This window comes from Rhinolophus sinicus, chromosome 12 (assembly GCF_057876585.1).
Source record: "Rhinolophus sinicus isolate RSI-liver-muscle chromosome 12, RSI-T2T, whole genome shotgun sequence".
NCBI classification, from domain to species: Eukaryota; Metazoa; Chordata; class Mammalia; order Chiroptera; family Rhinolophidae; genus Rhinolophus; species Rhinolophus sinicus.
Genome location: NC_142512.1, coordinates 28,557,275 through 28,577,783, shown reverse-complemented (window position 1 = coordinate 28,577,783; position 20,509 = coordinate 28,557,275). Strand labels below are relative to the sequence as shown.

Here is a 20,509-nt window from a genome sequence, read left to right as displayed (position 1 = left end):
GTTATCTTAAGTCCATTTGGACTAAATGGCACTCTCACAGGACAGGCCTTCAAGATGTCCGATTCAGCTACAAAAAAATTAATTGGTGAATGGAAACAATTCTATCCTATCTCATCTTGTTTGAAGGAGATGTCTGAAGAAAAACAAGAAGATATGGATTGGGAAGATGATTCTTTAGCTGCAGTAGAAGTTCTTGTTGGTACGGATTCTGAGTGTTAATCCTAAAGGGAAGATAGTGACTATATGTATTAGTTACATTTTGCTGAATAATAAACAACCCTAATACCTTAGTGACTTTCAACACCAAACATTTATTTCTTACTGTTCACATTACATAAGGGCTGCAGCTCGGTGGTGGTTTGGCTCCTTGTATTTTCTTATTCTGCAGCCTAGGTTCAAGGAGTACCCAGTATCTGGAACATGCTATTCTTACAAGAACAGAGGAATAATAGGGACTGAGTCTAACCATGTAAGTGTATTTAAGGCTTCTGCTGGGATACATCTGCTCACACTCAGACAAAACTAGTTACATGGCCATGCTGTAGTCATTGGAGCAGGGAAATATATTCCACCTAGGGGAAAGCAAGCTAAAAGTGGGAAGAAAATAATTTTGAATGAATACTATTTGGAGGCTGGAAAATTGACAACTTGTGTTATGCAGTATTTTAACATTTGGTAAAACCATCATCTCTGATAACTGAAAAGGAAGAATATGTACCTGAAAGAACTGTGGCTTTCATCTGCTCTGCCCAGGTCAACTCTGTTCAGATTGGCTGTTTTCTATATGTGTTCTCATTCAGGGAAGGGACCGAGAGGGTAACAAGGTAAACTGCATTTGGGACATGCTGATCTTATGGCAGAGGACAGAAGTGTAAGAGCTAAGAGAGAGCTGCACTGATCCTGCAAACACATTTAAAGTTCCTGTTAGGATTTGACATATGTCACTTACATTTCAGAGCAAATTACACAGCCAAGCCTGACAATGGGGTGAAAATGTATACTCCACCTTAAAGAGACGTGGGAGGTGTGGGGAATATATAATGGACCAGATAATTGGGATTAGAAGTGCAACACTGTTTAGTGGAATCATATGGTGATGTTATCTATGAAGATTGACTTATTTGGGGTTTTGGGTTTTTAAATTTTAAAAAAATCTATATTTGATTTTAATAAGTACATTACCACCAGAGTAATTGTGACAAAAACAGAAGCAAAACACCAACATATAATAGGCTTTTTAAATAGAGACATAAAGGAGCGGCCAGTTGGCTCAGTGGTTAGAACACAGTGCTCATAACACCAAGGTCGCTGGTTCGATTCCCACATGGGCCAGTGAGCTGCACCTTCCACAACTAGAATGAAAACAATGGCTTGACTTGGAATTGAGCTGCTGGTGAGGTGGCTGGTTGGCTCAGCTGTAGAGCATAGTGCTCATAATACCAGGGTCACTGGTTCGAGTCCCACATAGGCCAGTGACCTGCATCCTCAACAACTAGATTGAAAACAACGACTTGACTTGGAACTGATGGGTCCTGGAAAAACACTGTTCCCCAATATTCCCCAATAAAAATTTAATTTTAAAAAAAGAGACAAGAAAACAAAAAAATGGTCCATAATTCTAGTGCCCAGATTACTTTTGTTAAACTTTAAAAATAAATTTTAGTACACCTATAGTCAGTCAAATTTGCAAATAAGGATTTTTGAGAAACGTAATACACATTTATGTTTAGAAAATCAAAAATGAAAAGAGAAAGCTTTGTCTCTCTCGCAGAAGGTAACCAGTAGTAACAGTTTCTTGTGGTTTCTTCCAGAAAAACCTTCTGCCAAAAAGAGGATAGATTTATAAAAATATATTAAATATATTACTATTTAAACAAGTGTAATTATATCTACTTTTCCATTACAGTATTTTTGAGTGACACTAATCCCACTGTCATCACAATAGTAATTGATTTTCCTGTCTTTTTTTCCTTTCAGCTGGTGTCCGAATGGTCTACCCAGCATGCTTTGTTCTAGTCCCTCAGTCAGACATTCCTACTCCGAGCTCTGTGGGATCCTCTCACTGTTCAACTTCTTGCTTGGGTGTCCATCAAGTGCCTGCTTCCACAAGAGATCCTGCTATGTCTTCAGTTACTCTTACACCACCTACATCTCCTGAGGAAGTCCAAACAGGTATTGTTTTAATGTGTTTCATTAGCTCTAGTAATCTGTTATTTTGAATATAGTAAACATTTAATTTAAAAAATAATTATTTTGAAATAATTTCAAATTTGTTGAAAGAACTCCCTCATCCAGATTCCCAAACTGTTTAACATTTGTTCCATCACCCTCTCCATATGTATACATTCATTATCATTGGCTTTCTTAACCATTTAAGAGCAAGCTGCAGACATGATGCCCCATCATTCCTAAGTACTCAGTGTATATTTCAAAATTAACAATACCCTCCTTTATAACTACCATTTAATCCTTCAAGTCAGGAAGTCTACAGTGATATAACATTACCATCCAATTCACATCCCCTGTTCAGATTTTTTGCTTTCTGTATTTTATGTAAAGTAACATACTATTTGCTTCAACATATAAGTCCACTTACCAGGTAGCTGGGGCAAGTTGTCACGAATTAATTTTTAAAAACCCAAATAATATTATTTTAAATCTACCTCTGTTCTCCTACAGTTTATTCTTTTTTGTTTGTTTTCAGTTGATCCTCAGTCTGCCCAGAAGTGGGTCAAATTTTCTTCAGTATCTGATGGCTTCAGTTCTGATAGTACTAGCCATCATGGTGGGAAAATACCCAGAAAATTAGCAAGTCATGTGGTGGATCGAGTTTGGCAAGAATGCAATATGAACAGAGCACAGAACAAGTACGTATTTTCATTTTCTTTTTTTTCTTCTTTTTTTAATTAAATTTATTGGGATGACAATTGTTAATAAAATTACATAGATTTCAGGTGTACAATTCTGTATTACATCATCTATAAATCCCATTGTCGTATTTTCATTTTCAAGTTAAAAATTACATGTTGGTAGTTACTTGTACATATGAGATATTTAAAGTATAAGCAGTCATTTATCTGATTTTTATTTAATTCACAAAATTCATATTTTAAAATTCAGTTTTAATGCTTAACTTAGGGTTACAGAAAATTTTGTGAATTCTAAATAATTTTATAATTTCAAATCTTAGGAGGAAATATTCAGCTTCATCAAGTGGTCCATGTGAAGAAGAGACAGCTGATAAAGTAGCATCCTGGGATTTTGTTGAAGCCACACAAAGAGCAAATTGCTGTTGTTTGAGGTAGAATTTTTTTTTTTTTTTTTTTTTTAGTCAATTGATAATATGAAAATGTATATGGTAGTTTCTTATGCTGTTGAATAGTTATGCCCTACTTTGTTTGAGGTAGCTTATGTAAGCACAGTGTGTTAGGGTATTTTTCAAAAGAAAAATTTGAGGAAAAGAGTTCAATGATTTGGAGCTATTATAATTACAGAAGTGCATACAAATAAATGTATGCCTTACATTCTTGCACAGTTATCAGAGCTGGACTGTGAAAGCTTGGTTTTGCAGCTAAAATAAAAGAAAATTTTATACTTGATTATGGTTTGTGCGTGTGTGTGTGTATCTATATATCATCTATAAGATAAGAGGCACACACGTCTCTTGAAGTGTTCATAGGTAGCATTGTGCCTGAGAAATTTCTCCCAAGGGGTCTTATGAAAAAGATGATATATGATGTACTAGATAAAAATTTCCACAATCTTTTATAGTAAATACACTATAGGGTTTGTGCAGCAGTTTCTAATAACATCCCTTTGGGCAAACTGTAGGTGAAATGCTGAAATAAGATTCAAAAAATATGATTCAACAAGGGACCAAAGATGTTCTGTAAAAATACAAGCCTTCTAAGAGACTACTGGTTGAAAGATTGATAGAGGAATGGATGAACTTGGAATTCTTCAGGCATTTGTATTTATTTTATATATTTGGGCCTTTGATGAGATTTGGTTAGAGATTAAGATTATATTGCTTAGAGTTTATTTTATTCTACAGATTAAGTGTAGATCATATGCTTTTGCAATCAAGTAAACAAATAATGATATTGACATCCGTAATCAGGACTTGTGAGCAAATAGTTGGCCACCCCTTTTCATCATGGATGTGAGCCAAGGAAATGGAGTGCCTTGTCTGCAGGTTAGGGCCCCTTAAGGTGTTCCTTATATTAGCTCTGTTTGATTGAGTATAGTGATAGACTCTCAAGTATTGTGGTATGTTTTTTCATAGATTAAGTGTCCTTACATGGATTCTTTGGATTAGAGACTGTATAATTTTTTAAATTCTGGCAACTTTGTTAAAAAACTTGCCTCTGTTGTTGATAGATTGGAATAAAAATATAGATTAGCTCATCCTTAACAGTTTAAATGTTAAAATCCATACCCAGCTAGGGGGAAAACAGACCTAGTCTTGAAATGCAGGGCTCCGTGACATTATTTGTCTGACATTATTTGTATGATCCATTGGCCAAATTTGGCTCAGTGCCTGTTTTATATAGCCTGTGAACTGAAAAATGATTTTTACATTTTAAAATAGTTGAATAAAATTTAATTTAAAGGAGAATATTTTGTGACGTGAAAATTATGTGAAATCTAATTTTAGTGTTCATAAATAAGGATTTATTGGAACAGAGCCACATCCATTCATTTACATATTAACTACGGCTGCTTACATAGAGTTGAGTAATTGCAACACAGACTGTATGGCCCCCTGAGCCTAAAATATTTACCATCTGGTCCTTTACAGAGTAAGTTTGCCAGTCCCTGGTCTAAGACCAATGGAATGCTTAAATGAAATTAAGCTTTTCTTTCCTTGTGTTTATTGGCATTTTTATCAAGCAGCTCTTCTTTTTTAGTTCCTAACGTAGACTTTTACTCTACTCTTTTTGAAAGTTGTGGGTTTTAAGTATGTTTGTCTAACATTGTTTTAGAGGAAGATGCTCAAAATGCATAAGTTCAGATTCTTGGTCTCTAAGCTGAACTTTCATTTTTAAATACTTTCATATTTCCAGAATTCCTCCCAGACAAGTAGAAATTTGAAATAATGAAATTTTGTATAATCTATACATGTTACTTGCTTTGGTAAATCCCTTTAGTAAATACAGTGTTTCTAATAATTTTTTTTTTAATTTACTTTTTTACTATTGCATTTTTACTACATGCTTCTGTTTACTTCCCTCAAATATGGTTCTTTTATTCTGTTCTTAAATAAGGCTCGGAAAGACTTGAGTCACTGTATATGTGCATCCTCACCTACTATAGAATATAGGAGGTATGGCACACGGTGGTAACTGACTGTAGTAGTCAGCCACTTTGCTCTCATATCTATCCCTACATTTCCCCTGCTCTGTTCTATATTGAAGGGAAGTACATTTTCTAGGCTCCCTTACGTTCTACATATTTTTTTTTTTTTAGCTTTATTGAGATAAAATTGACAATGCTGCGTAAGTTTAAGGTGTGCGACATGATTTGATTAGCTTCACTTGCTTTCTAGATTTGGCTAGTAGGAGACACTAATAAGATTGGTCAATGAGAAGAGGCAAAACGCCAGGGTACTTCCTCATCAGTTTTTTGATCCAACTCCAGCAGCAGCTCTGTGTCCCATTAACAGCAGCCCTTTTACTTTCATGGTCCCATGGTCCCAGTTAACCACTAATCAGGTCCTGCTATGGTTCTAGCACCATCCTAAGCTTCTGTGATGTGGTAAGACTACTTCCTACTGTCCTCTCAGTCCTAGAAGTCATAGAAGCTCCCTGCTGTTAACTAGTCTCTAGGTTGCTTCACTTTTCCTATTTTTTTGAACCAATTCTCTATAGTAAATTTCCTCTGTGATGACAGGATGACCCTGACTGATACTTTGGCTTCTCTTAGAAATTGATTTGGGGAAAAAATTGCATAATTATATAAGCAATTTTCATGAGTATATCTAATTTTAAGGAATTTAAATTATACAAATAAAGCTGAAGTTCCCCTCATCCTGCTCTGTGTCTTTCCAAATTCTACCTCTCCCTTGAAGTGTCTCCTTGCCAATTAGATACTGTCCTTCCATACTTTTCTCTGTAATTTTGTGTGTGTGTGTGTTTTTCCGCTGAACACATAAATATAATAATTGATGTATTGGCATCTTTTTTTTCCACTTACTGTACCTTAGCTCTTTTCCAGTCTCATTACTTGTAGGATCTGCCATATTGTTTAAAAAAACTTTTTGGTATTCCACTGAATAGAAGTACCATAGTGTATTTAATCATTCGGGGTTTGATAGGTTGTTTCCAGAGGCTTTTTGTTTGTGTTTACTTTAAAAAGCAAAACAAAACAAAACTTCTGTGACTATCAGTTTATTAGATTTTTTTGAACACTTTGTGATAGATGTCCTACGCTCAGGATACACTAGCGAACAAGGCTCCTGCTATTTGGAAGCCTGTACTCCGGTAGGAATGGGGCAGGTAACTAATTTGTTTTTAAAAAGAATCCTTAATCCTTCTAAAATTTAAGCGTGATGAGTGCTTGGAAGGAAATAAAACTAGGAGGGTGATGAGAGAGTTGTGGGTAAGGGGGTTATTTAAACTGCTTACGACTTCAAAAAGATTTTACCAATTTTACTCCCACTTTTTGCATTTAAGAGTGCTGATTTTTCTTGTGCTTTCACTGTTCTAAGAACTGTCCTTACTTTTATTTTTTTGTCATTACAGTGAGTGGAAAGCATAAAATTGTTTTAATTGGCATTTTTCAGTTATTAGTGAGATTAAACATTGTACATTTACCGATATTAGGCTTTAATCTGGCGGAATGTTCATAAGAAAATTAGCACTTAGAAGGCTATATAACTATAGAAAGCAAGACAATAAATTTCAAGTGTTAACATTAAAATACTAGGAACTTATTAGGAAAAAAAATCTAAAGGGATCACTGTTGGATTATACTTTAAGGACAACTTCTTTTTTAGAAAGATTCTCAATTTGTTTGAGTTCTAGTATGAAATTCAGTTGTTCTCTCTACAGAAGGCTAGTTTTTAGAAAAAGGTCTCTGTAGAAGAAAGGGACTGTAATTTAATGTTACCAGAAATTTAGCTAGCCGTTGCTATTAGTATATAGGCTGAATTAATAGTTTCTTATCTTTATAGGAGGGTAGGTGAATGTATGGCTGTTTACTTTTCATATCTCCTGTATACTTGGAATATAACCAAATTGTTCACCGCAGGTTGTTGGTGATTCTCTCTCTCCTTAGTGCTTTGCGTAACTTGATCACTTCTTAAACTTTTGGTCTCAGAACTTTATGGTCTAAAAAATTATTGAAGACCCCCAAAGTGCTTTTATTTATGTGGGTTACTATTTATATCGATTTTAGAGAAATGGTGAAGCACTACTTATTTAAAAAAATAATAAACCCAGTACATATTAACATGAATAAAATACTTTTATAGAAATCAGCTGTTTTCCAAAATAACAAAAATAATTAGAAGAGTAGTATTGTGTTTTATTTTTGCAAATCTCTTCAATGTTGAGCTCAATAGACGATAGCTAGATTCTCATCTACTTCTACATTCAATCTGTAGTTATATATTGTCTTGGTTGAAATGTGTGAAGAAAATCCAACTTTTCATAGCTATGCAATTAGAAAAGGGAAGAATATTTTAGTAGCTTTTTCAGATAATTGTGGATATTCTTTGATTCTATACCAAAATTTGACAAGTGGTAGTTTCTTAAAAGTTAGTCTCAATGTGGAATGTGAAGCCATATTAATGAAATTCTTGTACTCCACCAAAAACTGAATGAATCTTTTACTTATGCATGATTTTGTAACATCATGCATTGATTATTTGGAAAATAACAGTTCACTGACTTATGCAGATCTTCCGAATGTTGGCACATTTTGTTATGTGATATGAAAAATTGCATTCATTAATATCACCCAACAATCATCATCAGAAAAATCTTTTTTAAGTATTGGAATGCTGTTAAGCTCACTGTGGCAGATAACAATTTTCCAAATTCTAAATCTTCCCAAATTCTAAATCATGCTTAAAAGCTCAAATTTTATCATTTGTTTGTCCTTAAAGTGACAAACTCATTTTGTTCATTTTTGAAAACCAAATAACCAAGGCTGCCAAATAACCGAAATCTGGATAACCAAAGTTTATCTGTCAATCATTTTTTAAAAATAAAAATGGTGTTCCATGAAACAAGCAGCTGGTTCAGCTTTGTAACTCAGTTATACAAGTGCATGTCTTTAGAGTAGCCACTGTACTTGGATATGCAGCACAGATGCTTCATGTGTACTTCCCGTTTCTTTACATAGAATAGAAAAAACTATACAAGGATTCAGATTTAATAAAAATTAGTCGTTTTTTTTCTGTCTTCATGGAGGACATTTTTAAGTGAAACGAGCTTTGAAAGAAAAAACGACTAAGTGTATGGCAGTGAAGAAAATGACCACTACTACTAGTTAGTACCACTGCCTTGCGTGATTTGGTTGCCAGCAGTTTTATTGTCCTCTGTTTTTGCACCATCATCATAAATAGCAACATAACGAAAAAGGCACATAATGTCTTCATACTTGAAAAATGGTTTTGAGCCCTGTAGAGCCCCTGAAAAAGTCCATGACACCATACTTTGTAAACTTTTATAGTAGACACTAAAATATTTGAATAAGAATAATTAAATGAATGATACTGTCATGATATCTACTTATTCCTACCTTCTTATTCTGTTTCTTTTCCTTTGCTTTCTTCCTTCCCCTTTCCTGCTACTATTGTTGACTGACTTTCTTTTTATCCTTTGTTCCGCTGACTTAGAAGTTAGATATTCTAAGTAAAAAAAAAGTTAGATATTCTATTTTGATTCTGTTGTTAATTGAATTAAATATTTACTGCGTTTCCCTTAAAGTCTAATGTTAATCGGTGTCTCTTTATGAAAGAAACAAGAACGTTGGAGCACTTTAATCTTGCTTCAGTTATTTTCCATGTCATATTTTTTTTGTTTTAGGATTTTAGTTTTGCCTCGCTCTGTTTTGAAAAATTTCAAACATGCACAGAAGAAAATTGGACAGTGAGCTCTTGTATATCAACCATCCATATGTATTTGCTTCATTTACTTCATCTAGAACTCTTCTCTTACGGAAGAGTAAAAAAAAAAAGTAATATGTTTTATTGAAGTTGATTTATCTAAAATGATTATTTTGACAATCATCATAAAACATTAATGACATATTTGGCATTATTTTTTGTCATATGATGTCTTCAAAGACTGGTGTATATTTTACACTTAATAGCACATCTCAATTTGGGTTAGCCACATTTCGTGTGTTTATAGCCACATCTGACTTGTGGATACCATTCTTGGACAGCACAGCTTTAGAAATAGAGTTAGAAATAGGACTAATGACTGGAAAATACAGAAAAGCAAGTTTCTGTTAAAAATAAATTTTTTTCTAACAGCTGGAGCTATTTGACAGTGGTATGTATTTTCTTATAAGGTAATGTAGTCATTGTTATTGAAAGTTTTCAAAGAGAGGATGATCAGAGAAAGGATTATTCCTACATTGCGTAGGACCTGTTGGGTTGTTTTTGTTTTTTTTTAATAATCATTTATTAAAAATTTTTTAGAATGCTACTTTAAAAATTCAAATAGTGTATATGGATATTAAAAATTACAACTTTCCCCTCATATATATATATGTAGTTCTACCTGCCTGCGTTCTTTCACACAAATGAAATCATGCTATGTATACTGTTCTGTAACTTGCTTTTCTTGCTAAATATGTAGTTATCCTGGGTAACTTTCTGTATTAGCACATACATAAATGCACTTTATTTTTTATTTTAAGCTCATAGTACTCCATAATACTATGGAGATACACAACTTTATTTGGCCAGTCCCCTATACTGCACTCTTGCTGAAGATTTTTAAAGCAAAATCTTAAATATCATCATTTCATTCCTACTTTAGTACGCAACTCTAAAAATGTTAAGATTTTCTCATATAACTATAATTCCATTATCATACCTAATAAAAGGAACAGTATTTTCTTGGTATGATCTGATGCCCTCTTACAGATTTGTCTCAGAAATATCTTTTTAGCTTTGTTTAACTAGGATCCAAATAAAGGTGTACATTTAGTTGTATATATCTTCTTGATCTCTGTTATAATCCCCTATCCCCTTTTTGCAACATTGACTTGGAGAAACTAGGTCAGTTGTCCTGTAGAATGTCCCACATTCTGGATTTCTCAATTTGTCATGTATTTTAACTTGTTCTTTTAGTGTCATTTAACTTCTTACTCCCTTATCCCTTCCATGTTTGTAAATTGAAGGTAGCTCTAGAGCTGTGTTGTTCAGTATTAGTAGCTATGTTGGTAACCACTAGGGGCTATTTAAATATAAAATAATTGAATTTAAATAACATTAAAAATTTAGTTCTTAAGTTGTACTAGACACATTTCAAATCCTCAGTAGCCACATACAGAACATTTCCATCATCACAGAAAGCTCTGTTGGGCACTGCTGATCCAGAGGCTGGATTAGATTTAGGTTTGAGATTTGGGGAGAGAATACTTAATAGATGGTGCTGTTTTGCTTTGTATTGTGTCATATCAGAAGAGACATGTCTGGTTGTCCCACTTTTAATAATGTTAAGATTGAGAAGGTGCTGATTAGCCTGAACCCTTCATTGTAAAGTTTCTAATCATGTTTACTATGAATAAAGAGTTTTTCTTCTTTCTTTGAAATCTCTAATCTCTTTCTTTTTCTAGACTTACTGTGTTGGCTAAAACTTTGAATAAAATTATTGAATAGAAATGTTGAGAGTTAATATTCTTGCTTTGTTCCCAGTCTTGGGGAGAAATTGTTCAGTCTTCCATCATTAAGTATGATATTACTTGTAGTTTTTCATAGATGTCCTTGATCAGATTGAGTAAGTGCTATTCCTTGCTTGCTGACTCTTTTTTTATGAAGAGGTGTTGAATTTTGTCATATTTTTCTGAATTTATTGAGATAATCATAAGGTTTTCTCTTTTATTCTGCTAATGTGTTGAATAATACTGATTTTATCTTTTGAATGTTATACCTTACATTCTGGGATAAATTGTACTTGGTCATGATATAGTAACTATCTTTTTATATATTATTGGATTACTAATACTTTGTTAATGATTTACATATGTGTTCTTGAGGGATATTGTTCTATGATTTCTTTTTCTTATAATGTCTTTGATTTTGGTATCGGGGTAATGGTGGATTTCTTTCGTAACTTTTTGACATAACTCCAGGTGTTGTTTATTTTTTGATAACTTTTATGCTCCCCCCTGGCACAATAAAATGTCCCAGGCTCTGTACAAAAGAGAGTCTCAGCATAGTCCCACAATAGAGAGTGTTCTTCAAAAAAGTGCCTGCTTTTGTAATACACTTTCTGGTTATCTCTGATGTAACAAAACCATTAATGAAATAAATTTTAAAAGAAAACGAAAAAAACCTAATGAATATTGAATGCTCTAACCCATATCCATCCACATTTTTTCCAGTTTCTTAAAGTATTTTTTATATACATCAATATCAGTTAAGTTTGAAAATCTCAAGGTGCACAGTAGTTTTTGCAACATTGAAAGAAATCTTAAACTCTGAAAAAATTATTAGATTTTTAGGTGTATAGTTTTAAGTTCTTCAGTTTAGAATTGCTTTATATTATGAGGAAAAATTTCTTGTAGGAATTTTACTTTTCCAGTCAGCTGATTCTTTCTGTAGTGGTAAGCTTTGGAAGAAGGAAGGTAGGTATAGCATGGGGCCTATCAATCGGTTACTTCCAGTGCTATCCAGACTATTCTAACTTCAATCCAGTAGAATAAGTTTTCTAGTCAGTTGCTGTAGGATTGTAGATGATGACTGAGTTCAGCCAAGCCATTGATTTGTAAGTACTAACTGTGAAATGCCAGGTACATTCACTAATGAATAAATTCCAGACCGTTTTACATGTTTTTATCTTAAAATACTAGAATCTTATCTCTGTATTTACTCAGATACTAAGATATTTAGATTATATAAGGCAAGCCATCTTTGCCTATCTGATCACATAACTATTAAATGAGCACGAGAGAATTGGCTTTTATAAATTTTTCTGCATGCTCTTTGTTTTAGGTCACTGAAGAAAGTATTGTTTTCCATGTAAATTCACATCATTTTACTTTAGGATTATATGTGAAAAACGAATATCTGAAATGTCTAATATTATTAACCTGTATATCTGATATAACGTGAGACTATAAATATTAAATCTTTCTTTTCAGGCACAAAAATGTTAAACCAAGAAATCCTGGACAACAAGGACAGGCATTATCTTTAAGTCAGCAACAACAAGTACTTCCTAAGCACAAGACCAATGAAAAGCAAGAAAAGAGTGAGAAACCACAGAAACGCCCCTTGACTCCCTTTCACCACCGTGTTTCTATTAGCGATGATGTTGTCATGGACACAGATTCAGCCAGCCAAAGACTTGTGATACCTGCCCCAGACAGTCAAGTGAGATTTTCAAACATCCGAACTAATGATGTAGCAAAGACTCCTCAGATGCATGGCAGTGAAATGGCAAATTCACCTCAGCCACCCCCACTTAGTCCTCACCCGTGTGATGTGGTTGACGAAGGAGTGACTAAAACACCTTCAACTCCTCAGAGTCAGCATTTCTATCAGATGCCAACACCGGATCCCTTGGTTTCTTCCAAACCAATGGAAGATAGGATAGACAGCTTATCCCAGTCTTTCCCAGCTCAGTTCCAGGAAGCTGTAGAACCTACCGTGTATGTTGGTACAGCAGTAAACTTGGAAGAAGATGAAGCTAATGTAGCCTGGAAGTATTACAAGGTCCCAAAGAAAAAAGATGTAGAGTTTTTACCACCTCAACTTCCAAGTGATAAATTCAAGGAGGATCCGGTTGGACCTTTTGGACAGGAAAGTGTAACATCAGTTACAGAGTATGTATTTTTTTAATAGTCACTATTATAATTTAAGGGTGGAAAAATTATGTAAGTTCTTAATAGTAGGACTCCAGAATTGGTTTCAGGGTAGGATTTAAAATAATAAATCCTTTGAGTATTAATTTTGCATAATTTTTTATTGTATTCTTTCCTTAGGGAACCTCTTTATTATTAAATATTTTAGTTACAAAAAAGTGGGGAAAATCATAACACTTATCCATCAACCAAATTAAGAATTTTACGTACAATTAGAACGCTTAATGTACTATTTTCTTCCTACATTCTTCCTTCTGCTGTCCTGAATTTGACATTTATCATTTATATACATGTTTTTATGTGTGTAGCTCTAGTTAATTCATTTTAATTGCTCTGTAGTATTTCTCTGTTTTGAATTATACCTTAATTCATTTATCTACTCTTAAAGATGGACATGTTGGTTATTTTCAATTTTTCACAATTACAAATGATGTAGCAGTGTGCTTTTTGTATACATTTCCTTGTACACTTGTATAAGAATTTCTCTAGGGAAAACATCTTAAAGTGGAATTGCTGGGCCATGGGAATATTTTCGTATCAGTTTACGCCCTCGTCAATCAGTAGAATATGAGAATGACTGCTGCTCTACATTTTCCTCAGTACTTGGTATTATGACACCTTTAATTTGGCTAATCTGTATTCAGAATGGCATCGTGTTTTCTTAATATGTGTTTTCCAGGTTCCTAGTAAGGTTAAGCATCACATTTATTGGACGTTTAGTTTTCCTCTCCTGTGAATTGGCCTGTAGCTCATATTTTTTAGTACATTTTTCTTTTTTCCTGATTTATTCCTTATATGTTCTGGTTATTAATCTTGCATTAGTTATTGTGCTACAGCTATCTTCCTCCATTCTTTGGTTTGCCTTCTTTGTATACTTTATGTCTGACATACTTTGGACAGAAGTGGGCTTTTTTTTCAGGTCTCCCTTTACTTTCAGTGTTGTTCTGATTAGATTTGTAGTCTGTCCTATAAGTCTTTCCTTTTTATCTGTAGCTTTTTCTGAAAGCTGAAAATTAACACACAAACATCATTTTCATTAAAAATGTCGACCTGTTTATCAGTGCAAGGCCAGGTAGTGAGCAGAGATTACATTTCCTTCTCTATCAATCTGTTGTCAATGAAAGATGTTAAAAAAGTCTTCTGTGCAGCTTAGAATTTTGAGATTCCACAAAAATGTGTAGGTATAATGAGCTTTTGTTCAGGCATTGTACTGGACATTGAGGAAGGTTGGTTTAATTTGAAGTCTTTTTTTTTTTTTCCTTTTTTTTTTTTTGGTCTTGCCACTGGGAAGTTATCTTTTTCTTGGATAATATCTCCATTTTTCCCCTTTTTGTGTGGAACCTCTATAATTCAATTCATGTGTTGAACTTCTATACTTTCTCTCGTTTTCCATCTATTTTTTCCTCTGTATTCTGAGGGGATTCCTTGACTTGTAGCGCTTTCTTGAAGTCTCAATATATATTTCTCCTGTTTTATTTTCCTAAGCTTTTAAAAATAGCATCCCCTTCTTATTTAATGTCTTGTAATTTTTTTCCATTTGAATTACTTGTTTTATTTGAGTCTTTTTCTTTACTATGCTGCCATATTTCTTATTGTTTCTCCATAGACATTTTAGAATGAGGACACAGATGCTAATCGGAAATTTTGTGTGCATATGTGGAGCCTTGTTAATTGGCAGGCCTTCCTCACTCAGTCAATAAATATTTTAGTGTATATTATGTATCTGTTCCAGACACTTTGCTTTATGATAACGGGGTAGGGGATGTTTTGGAGGGGAGGCCTTGTACCTAAAATTCCAGAATGAAGAGGATGCCAGATCTTGGATCTTCACCAGGTAGTTTATTCATTTTTCTTATAAGAGGGATCCTTCTTGTTCTTCCATTTTTAGCTCTTCTTTTTCGCTTCTGTCTACATATATAAGTCCAGATTTTCTCTGGCTTTTTAGGCAGTTTGGGTCCTCTGTTTATATGGTTTGCCTATAGCCCCCTCTTACATGTTCTAGGCTGTGAACTTTCTCTGCTATTTTTCACTGATTTTGAGCATTCCTGAGGCTACTGAGTAAAATGTCTGGTTCATTTATAGCCTCTCTCATTTGTTACTACTATTAGATATTTACTTTTAAAATTCCTTGATTATTATTTTAGTAGACAAACTTGTGTGCCTCATCTAGCACTTTGAATCTTAAAAGTTTTCTAGTGTAGTTTTTTTTTTAATTAAAATTAATCTGGATTTGAAATTGAGGGACTTCAGGATACCGTTATGATCACGGAAGACAACTTGCTTATTTAGTAGTTAGTCAGTAGACCTTGTGATCACAAATGATGTCTTGGAAACAAGTCCAAAAAGATCTTAAATTATCTGTGCTGTATGTAATATAAAAGTCTAAGCTAGCCTCAACTCTTGCTTGAAATTGCTATTGGTCTCCTTATTTCTGTACTTCTCCATATGTATAGAGTGATCATTGTAAGTTAAACATTATGTTATACATTTTTTTAAAACTCTCAGTAATTTCCTTTTATACTTAAAATAAAATCCAAACCTTTACCCCACTATTTGTAAGATGCTACACAGTCTCCTGCCTAGCTAATTCTTCACTTTTATTTATTACTCTCCTGTTTGTTTCCTGATAGCCAGACCAGCTTTTTTGCTACTCCTTTAATTAAAAAGCCCCACTCACTCCTTATGACCCTTAGAATTGCATTACAGATCAGAGACAGCTTCCCCTTCTTATCCACTTCTGCTCAATACCTTCCCGAGAGGTATTTCCCTGACCTTTCAATGTAAACTATGGCCTCTTCTCACTCCCCAGATCACTGCCTATCCTGTATATTGCTTTTATTTTCTCCTTATATATGTCATTATTTAAAATTATATTACATATTTGCTAATGGTCTTTGCCCTGTTAGAATGTAAGCTCTGTGAAGGCACAGACTGTCTGGCTTACTGCTGTGTTCCTGCAGCCTTAATGTGTGCACACACACGCACACACCCCTAGAACAATCCTAGGCACGTGGTAGACATTCAGCACATGTTTGGATGAATGAAATGATAGTATGGCCATAGATTACTTTATGATTTTAAAACTTGGGTGTTTTTTTTATAGGTTATATTTTCTTATTTAATGTATGTTAAAATGTAGTGGCATGAATATTTTCAGTTTTAAAAACTGTAAGAGTGAGTTTTTATGGGCACGTTATATTCATAAGATCCAAGAATTCTAGCCATTACTTTAAATAAGTGTATTGGCTGCTTGTGTGCATGAGCACCTGTAAGTGAAATGAAGGTCTCTGAGAAGTTAATACAGCTTAACCTTAGAACCTGTTTTAAAATTATTTGATATTTTTCTCACTGAATGAAATGAGACACATAATATAGAAAAGTAGCATGCAGAGTAGAATGGTGCTGGGTCATGACTATGTAAGTTAAGGAAAAAACATGCTTCTACTTGTTCCTGGTCACCATTTTTTCTGCCTCCTGAAAAGATTGAATAAAAGGGTTTTTTTAATTCTGTGTCTCAATATGAGTATTGTTTTGGTTTTGCTAGTTGCTAAAATGTGTATTGTGTAACAACTCACTTCTAAATAGGATCCTTGTTGTAATAGTAGATTAGAATATGGTAAATATCACAAAAAGTCAACCATCAGAGGCTTAGCTGCTATATGAAGTAAGAGACATTTATGGAATACAATGTTCTACTATACTTGGTAGGTTAGAAGTTTTTTGGTTTTATGTTTTAATCATCTGATGAGTTGGTCCTTTTTCTTAGAATTATTGTTCTATGGCAGTAGTTCTCAATTGGGGCAATTACTTATTCCCACGTGCACACTCCCAGGTGACATTTGGCAATGTCTGGAGACATTTTTGGTTGTTATAACGGGGTGTGTGCTACTGGTATCTGGTAGTTACAGACCAGGGATATTGCTAAGTATCCTACAATGTATAGGACAGTGCCCACAACAAAGAATTATCCTGCCCAAAATGTTAATAGTATTGAGGTGCTTTAATGCCATGAATAACTTATAACAGAAATGTGAACTTTAGTATGAGTTATTAAATTAGATAGGCCAAACATGTTTACCTATTAGTTTCACTAGGGAGACCCCCCCTATTTTCAACTCGCCCCTCCACCACCCGCACCAATCATAGTGAAATACCTGGCATGATCTTCAGTGTTTGTATTATGCTAAAACAAATTTTTTTCCCCCCATAGTTAAAAGGATCTTGTTGGAATAATTTAGTAATTCAGGTGCCTGCTGTTTTATTACTTGAGATAGGATGTCATGAGGATCAGTCACCTCCTTAGAGATAGTGACAAAACCAGTTGATAAAGTCAGATAATGTCCTGTCATTAAAATAAATTCTATGAATTATGATTATGCTCTCTTGATGGCATTTAAACAGTCTTATTAAATTTTTTATAGAAGCATTCTGTCGTTTTAAAGATGTAAGATGATCAAATGCTTTTCTAGTCATAGAGTAATGCATTCAGAAAACGAGTTCATTTTATATAAGTAAATTTTAAATTCATATTACTCAGTCATTGTAAATTTCTATTATCTTTTTCCATATTTTGAATTTTTAAAATGTATTTACATGTATAGCAGTTAATTTTAATGAAGTTAATTAGAGGGCTGTTTTAACTCCTATATTCTTTCTTAGGAATATTATCTTTCTTTTTTTAATTTATATTCCTCAAAGATACAATTTATCAGTTTGAATAAAACTGAAGTTAACGTGCAAGAAGGCACTTTTGAGGTACAAAATAAATTTGGTCCTGGCCCTAAGTGAAATTGTAGTCTAATGGAAAATAACATTAAGTTCTCTGATAGAGGTATATATAAAATACAGTAGTGATGCAGAGCCAGACTGGGGAATAATTTAATTCCATTTATGGAGTTCCAGAAGCATTCTGTAGTTTGGTGTGGATAGATTATAGGATGCTGCTTAGTAGTTTGGTGTGGATAGATGAGAAATAAGACTGGAAATTTGGGTAAGGCTATATAGTGGAATGGCAAAATACTGTTCATAAACTTATATATTATCCTTGAGATGGTAGGGGCACTGTTGCAAGTTGTTGAAATAAATGAAATAGCAAGGGTTTGGAAAAAGAGGATTTTAGAATTATTAACCAAATAGCATTGAAAGATTATTTGAAATGAAGGGCTATATATGTATGAAAAGAGATCAGTTTGGGCATCTGTTTGAATAGCTCAGACATAAGGTGACATGGGACACTCACTAGGAAATTAAAAACATAGTAGGGATATATGGGATTTATAAATGTGGCGTAGACTAAAAAACTTTAGTTTGTTGAATAGTTAAGTAAGGAAGTAATAGAGTTACAGACTAGCATATTTATTTTATGAGAGGAAAAGACGAAGAACAGATTTGAAGCCTTTCTCTACTACCCATTTTCCCTACTTCTAGACTAAATCTTAATTAAACTTGATTTGTCTGGGTTCTTTTTAAAAGGAGAGCATTTCAAAAATAGTATCTTGAAGTAACTATTGATGTACCTTAAGAAGGTAAAGTCTTGTTAAATAAGAAATGCTTGGCCAAATAATAATGACATTCACTTAAAAAAAGCAAAGGAAATCTGTGTAGACTAGTGTGGGAAGATCTCTGTATAGATTATAAAGTTTAGAACAAGGTGTATAGTATATGTATACATATAGGGTAGTATATGCATAGTTTTTTTCCCACCGTGATTAGGTAATATAAACAGTTAATCCACTGTTATCTTGAAGGAGAAGGATTGGGAAACTTATACATTTCAGTGACTGTGTTTCCCCAAAAATAAGACCTAGCTGAACCATCAGCTCTAATGCGTCTTTTGGAGCAAAAATTAATATACGACCTGGTCTTATTTTAATATAAGACTGGATAGAATAGAATACCGGGTCTTATATAAGACCGGATCTTATATTAATTTTTGCTCCAAAAGATGCGTTAGAGCTGATGGTCCACCTATGGGAAACGCAGTATGCCTTTGTGTACTATATGATTTTTAAGTATGTGCATGTAATACATATGCACTGTAAAATTGTGAATTCAGTTTGAGGTGTCTGCTTAGAGAGATTCATCAGGCAGTTGTGATCATGTGTCTGAAGCTTAGGACATGAAAGTATTAATAGCCCAGTTAGAGTAGATATAAAACGGAAAGAGGGGCAAGTATGCAACATTAGAAATAAAAAAGAAATATTTTCTTTATAGTAGTTGACTTTTACAGTTGTGGGCTTTTGAGAAAATTATGCAGGAGAATTTTAGATGAGAATTTTAGAGAGATGGGGGTGGAGCATAGCATATCCCACACAGGATACATACATCTGTAGCAAATCTCTTTTTTTTTTCTTCTACTTATTTTTACTTTCTATGTTAGTTAATGATTGCATCTATTTCGTAATTGTGGCTTAAGACCTTGCAAGTTTTAAAGATAGCAAAATTTCTGCCAAGAAACATTACAGTTGTATTTCAATTTCTTTTTTTAAGGGTTTAGCACTAGTTTTTGTAGCATTTGTGATTACTTAAAATAGTCTTCTATTCTGATTTAGAGGGAAACCTGAGCAAAGAAAGAACTGTACTTGAGCATAGCTCTTATTACGTCTTGTTTGATAGTAAAGATACATCAGGATATCTTAACCATATAATACTGTTCATCAGTAGAATTAGCTCCTATGTTGTATTAGTGATATTTGTGTCACCAGATTTGTATTGTATGTGTATAGTAATAGAATGCATTATTTGATCTCTAAAAGACAGTTTCTAATCACTTTGTTTCATAGAAGTCGATGATGAAATAAACTTGTTTTGATTATTGTATTCTAAATCTTTTAACTAAGTCTTCCTTATTTGATACCTTATTTTAATGCAATAAAGGTATATTTTTGACAGCTAGCTTGAGTCAATTTAAGGATTGATTCTGAATATTGGAGATGGTACTGGAAAAGGATATCATTTAAAAAAGAGGGCTTTTGAGATTTCTTAAATTTCATTTGTTGTTAACATTTCCTTCTATAGCTTATCTCCTCTATAATTGTCAATCCTAAAATATTGTCATACCTTGTCTGGAAGAATTTTTATTGAATAAAGGCATAAAAGTATATGCTACTCTAAGCCATGTTAAATTCTCTACAAGTACATTTCAGGATAGTATGTTACTATTGTCATAGTAAAAGGAAGGAGATATAATTAACGAATAATATAAAAGTAATTTCAGTTTGCTTTGGGCTTTGCAAAGCTTCCTATTCATGGCTGTACCGAATCCTCTTCCAGTTTGTCTGTGTTTAGCTTTATATCTGATTAAACTATTGCTGTAGTTTTACTATTTGGCAATATGTGAAAGTTCCTTTTAGAAAAGGAGAGGTGTTCCTGTTCACAGAAGTCTATGTATACTACATATTTGGATAGTGACATAATGGTAACTTGAATTTTTAGTCTGGCATCTCTTAAAAAATCACAT

At 33.5% G+C, this 20,509-nt stretch overlaps 1 protein-coding gene across 1 annotated transcript in view; it reads left to right on the top strand.

Annotated features, from left to right (window-relative positions):
* Positions 1-20,509, top strand: part of MED13 (mediator complex subunit 13) — a 94,483-nt gene that overhangs the window by 29,095 nt on the left and 44,879 nt on the right. The window contains exons 5-9 of the mRNA XM_019732482.3: positions 2-199; positions 1,978-2,172; positions 2,705-2,867; positions 3,191-3,301; positions 12,328-13,011. Of these exons, the coding sequence (XP_019588041.2) occupies positions 2-199; positions 1,978-2,172; positions 2,705-2,867; positions 3,191-3,301; positions 12,328-13,011 (1,351 nt within the window). The remainder of the gene's footprint in view (position 1; positions 200-1,977; positions 2,173-2,704; positions 2,868-3,190; positions 3,302-12,327; positions 13,012-20,509) is intronic.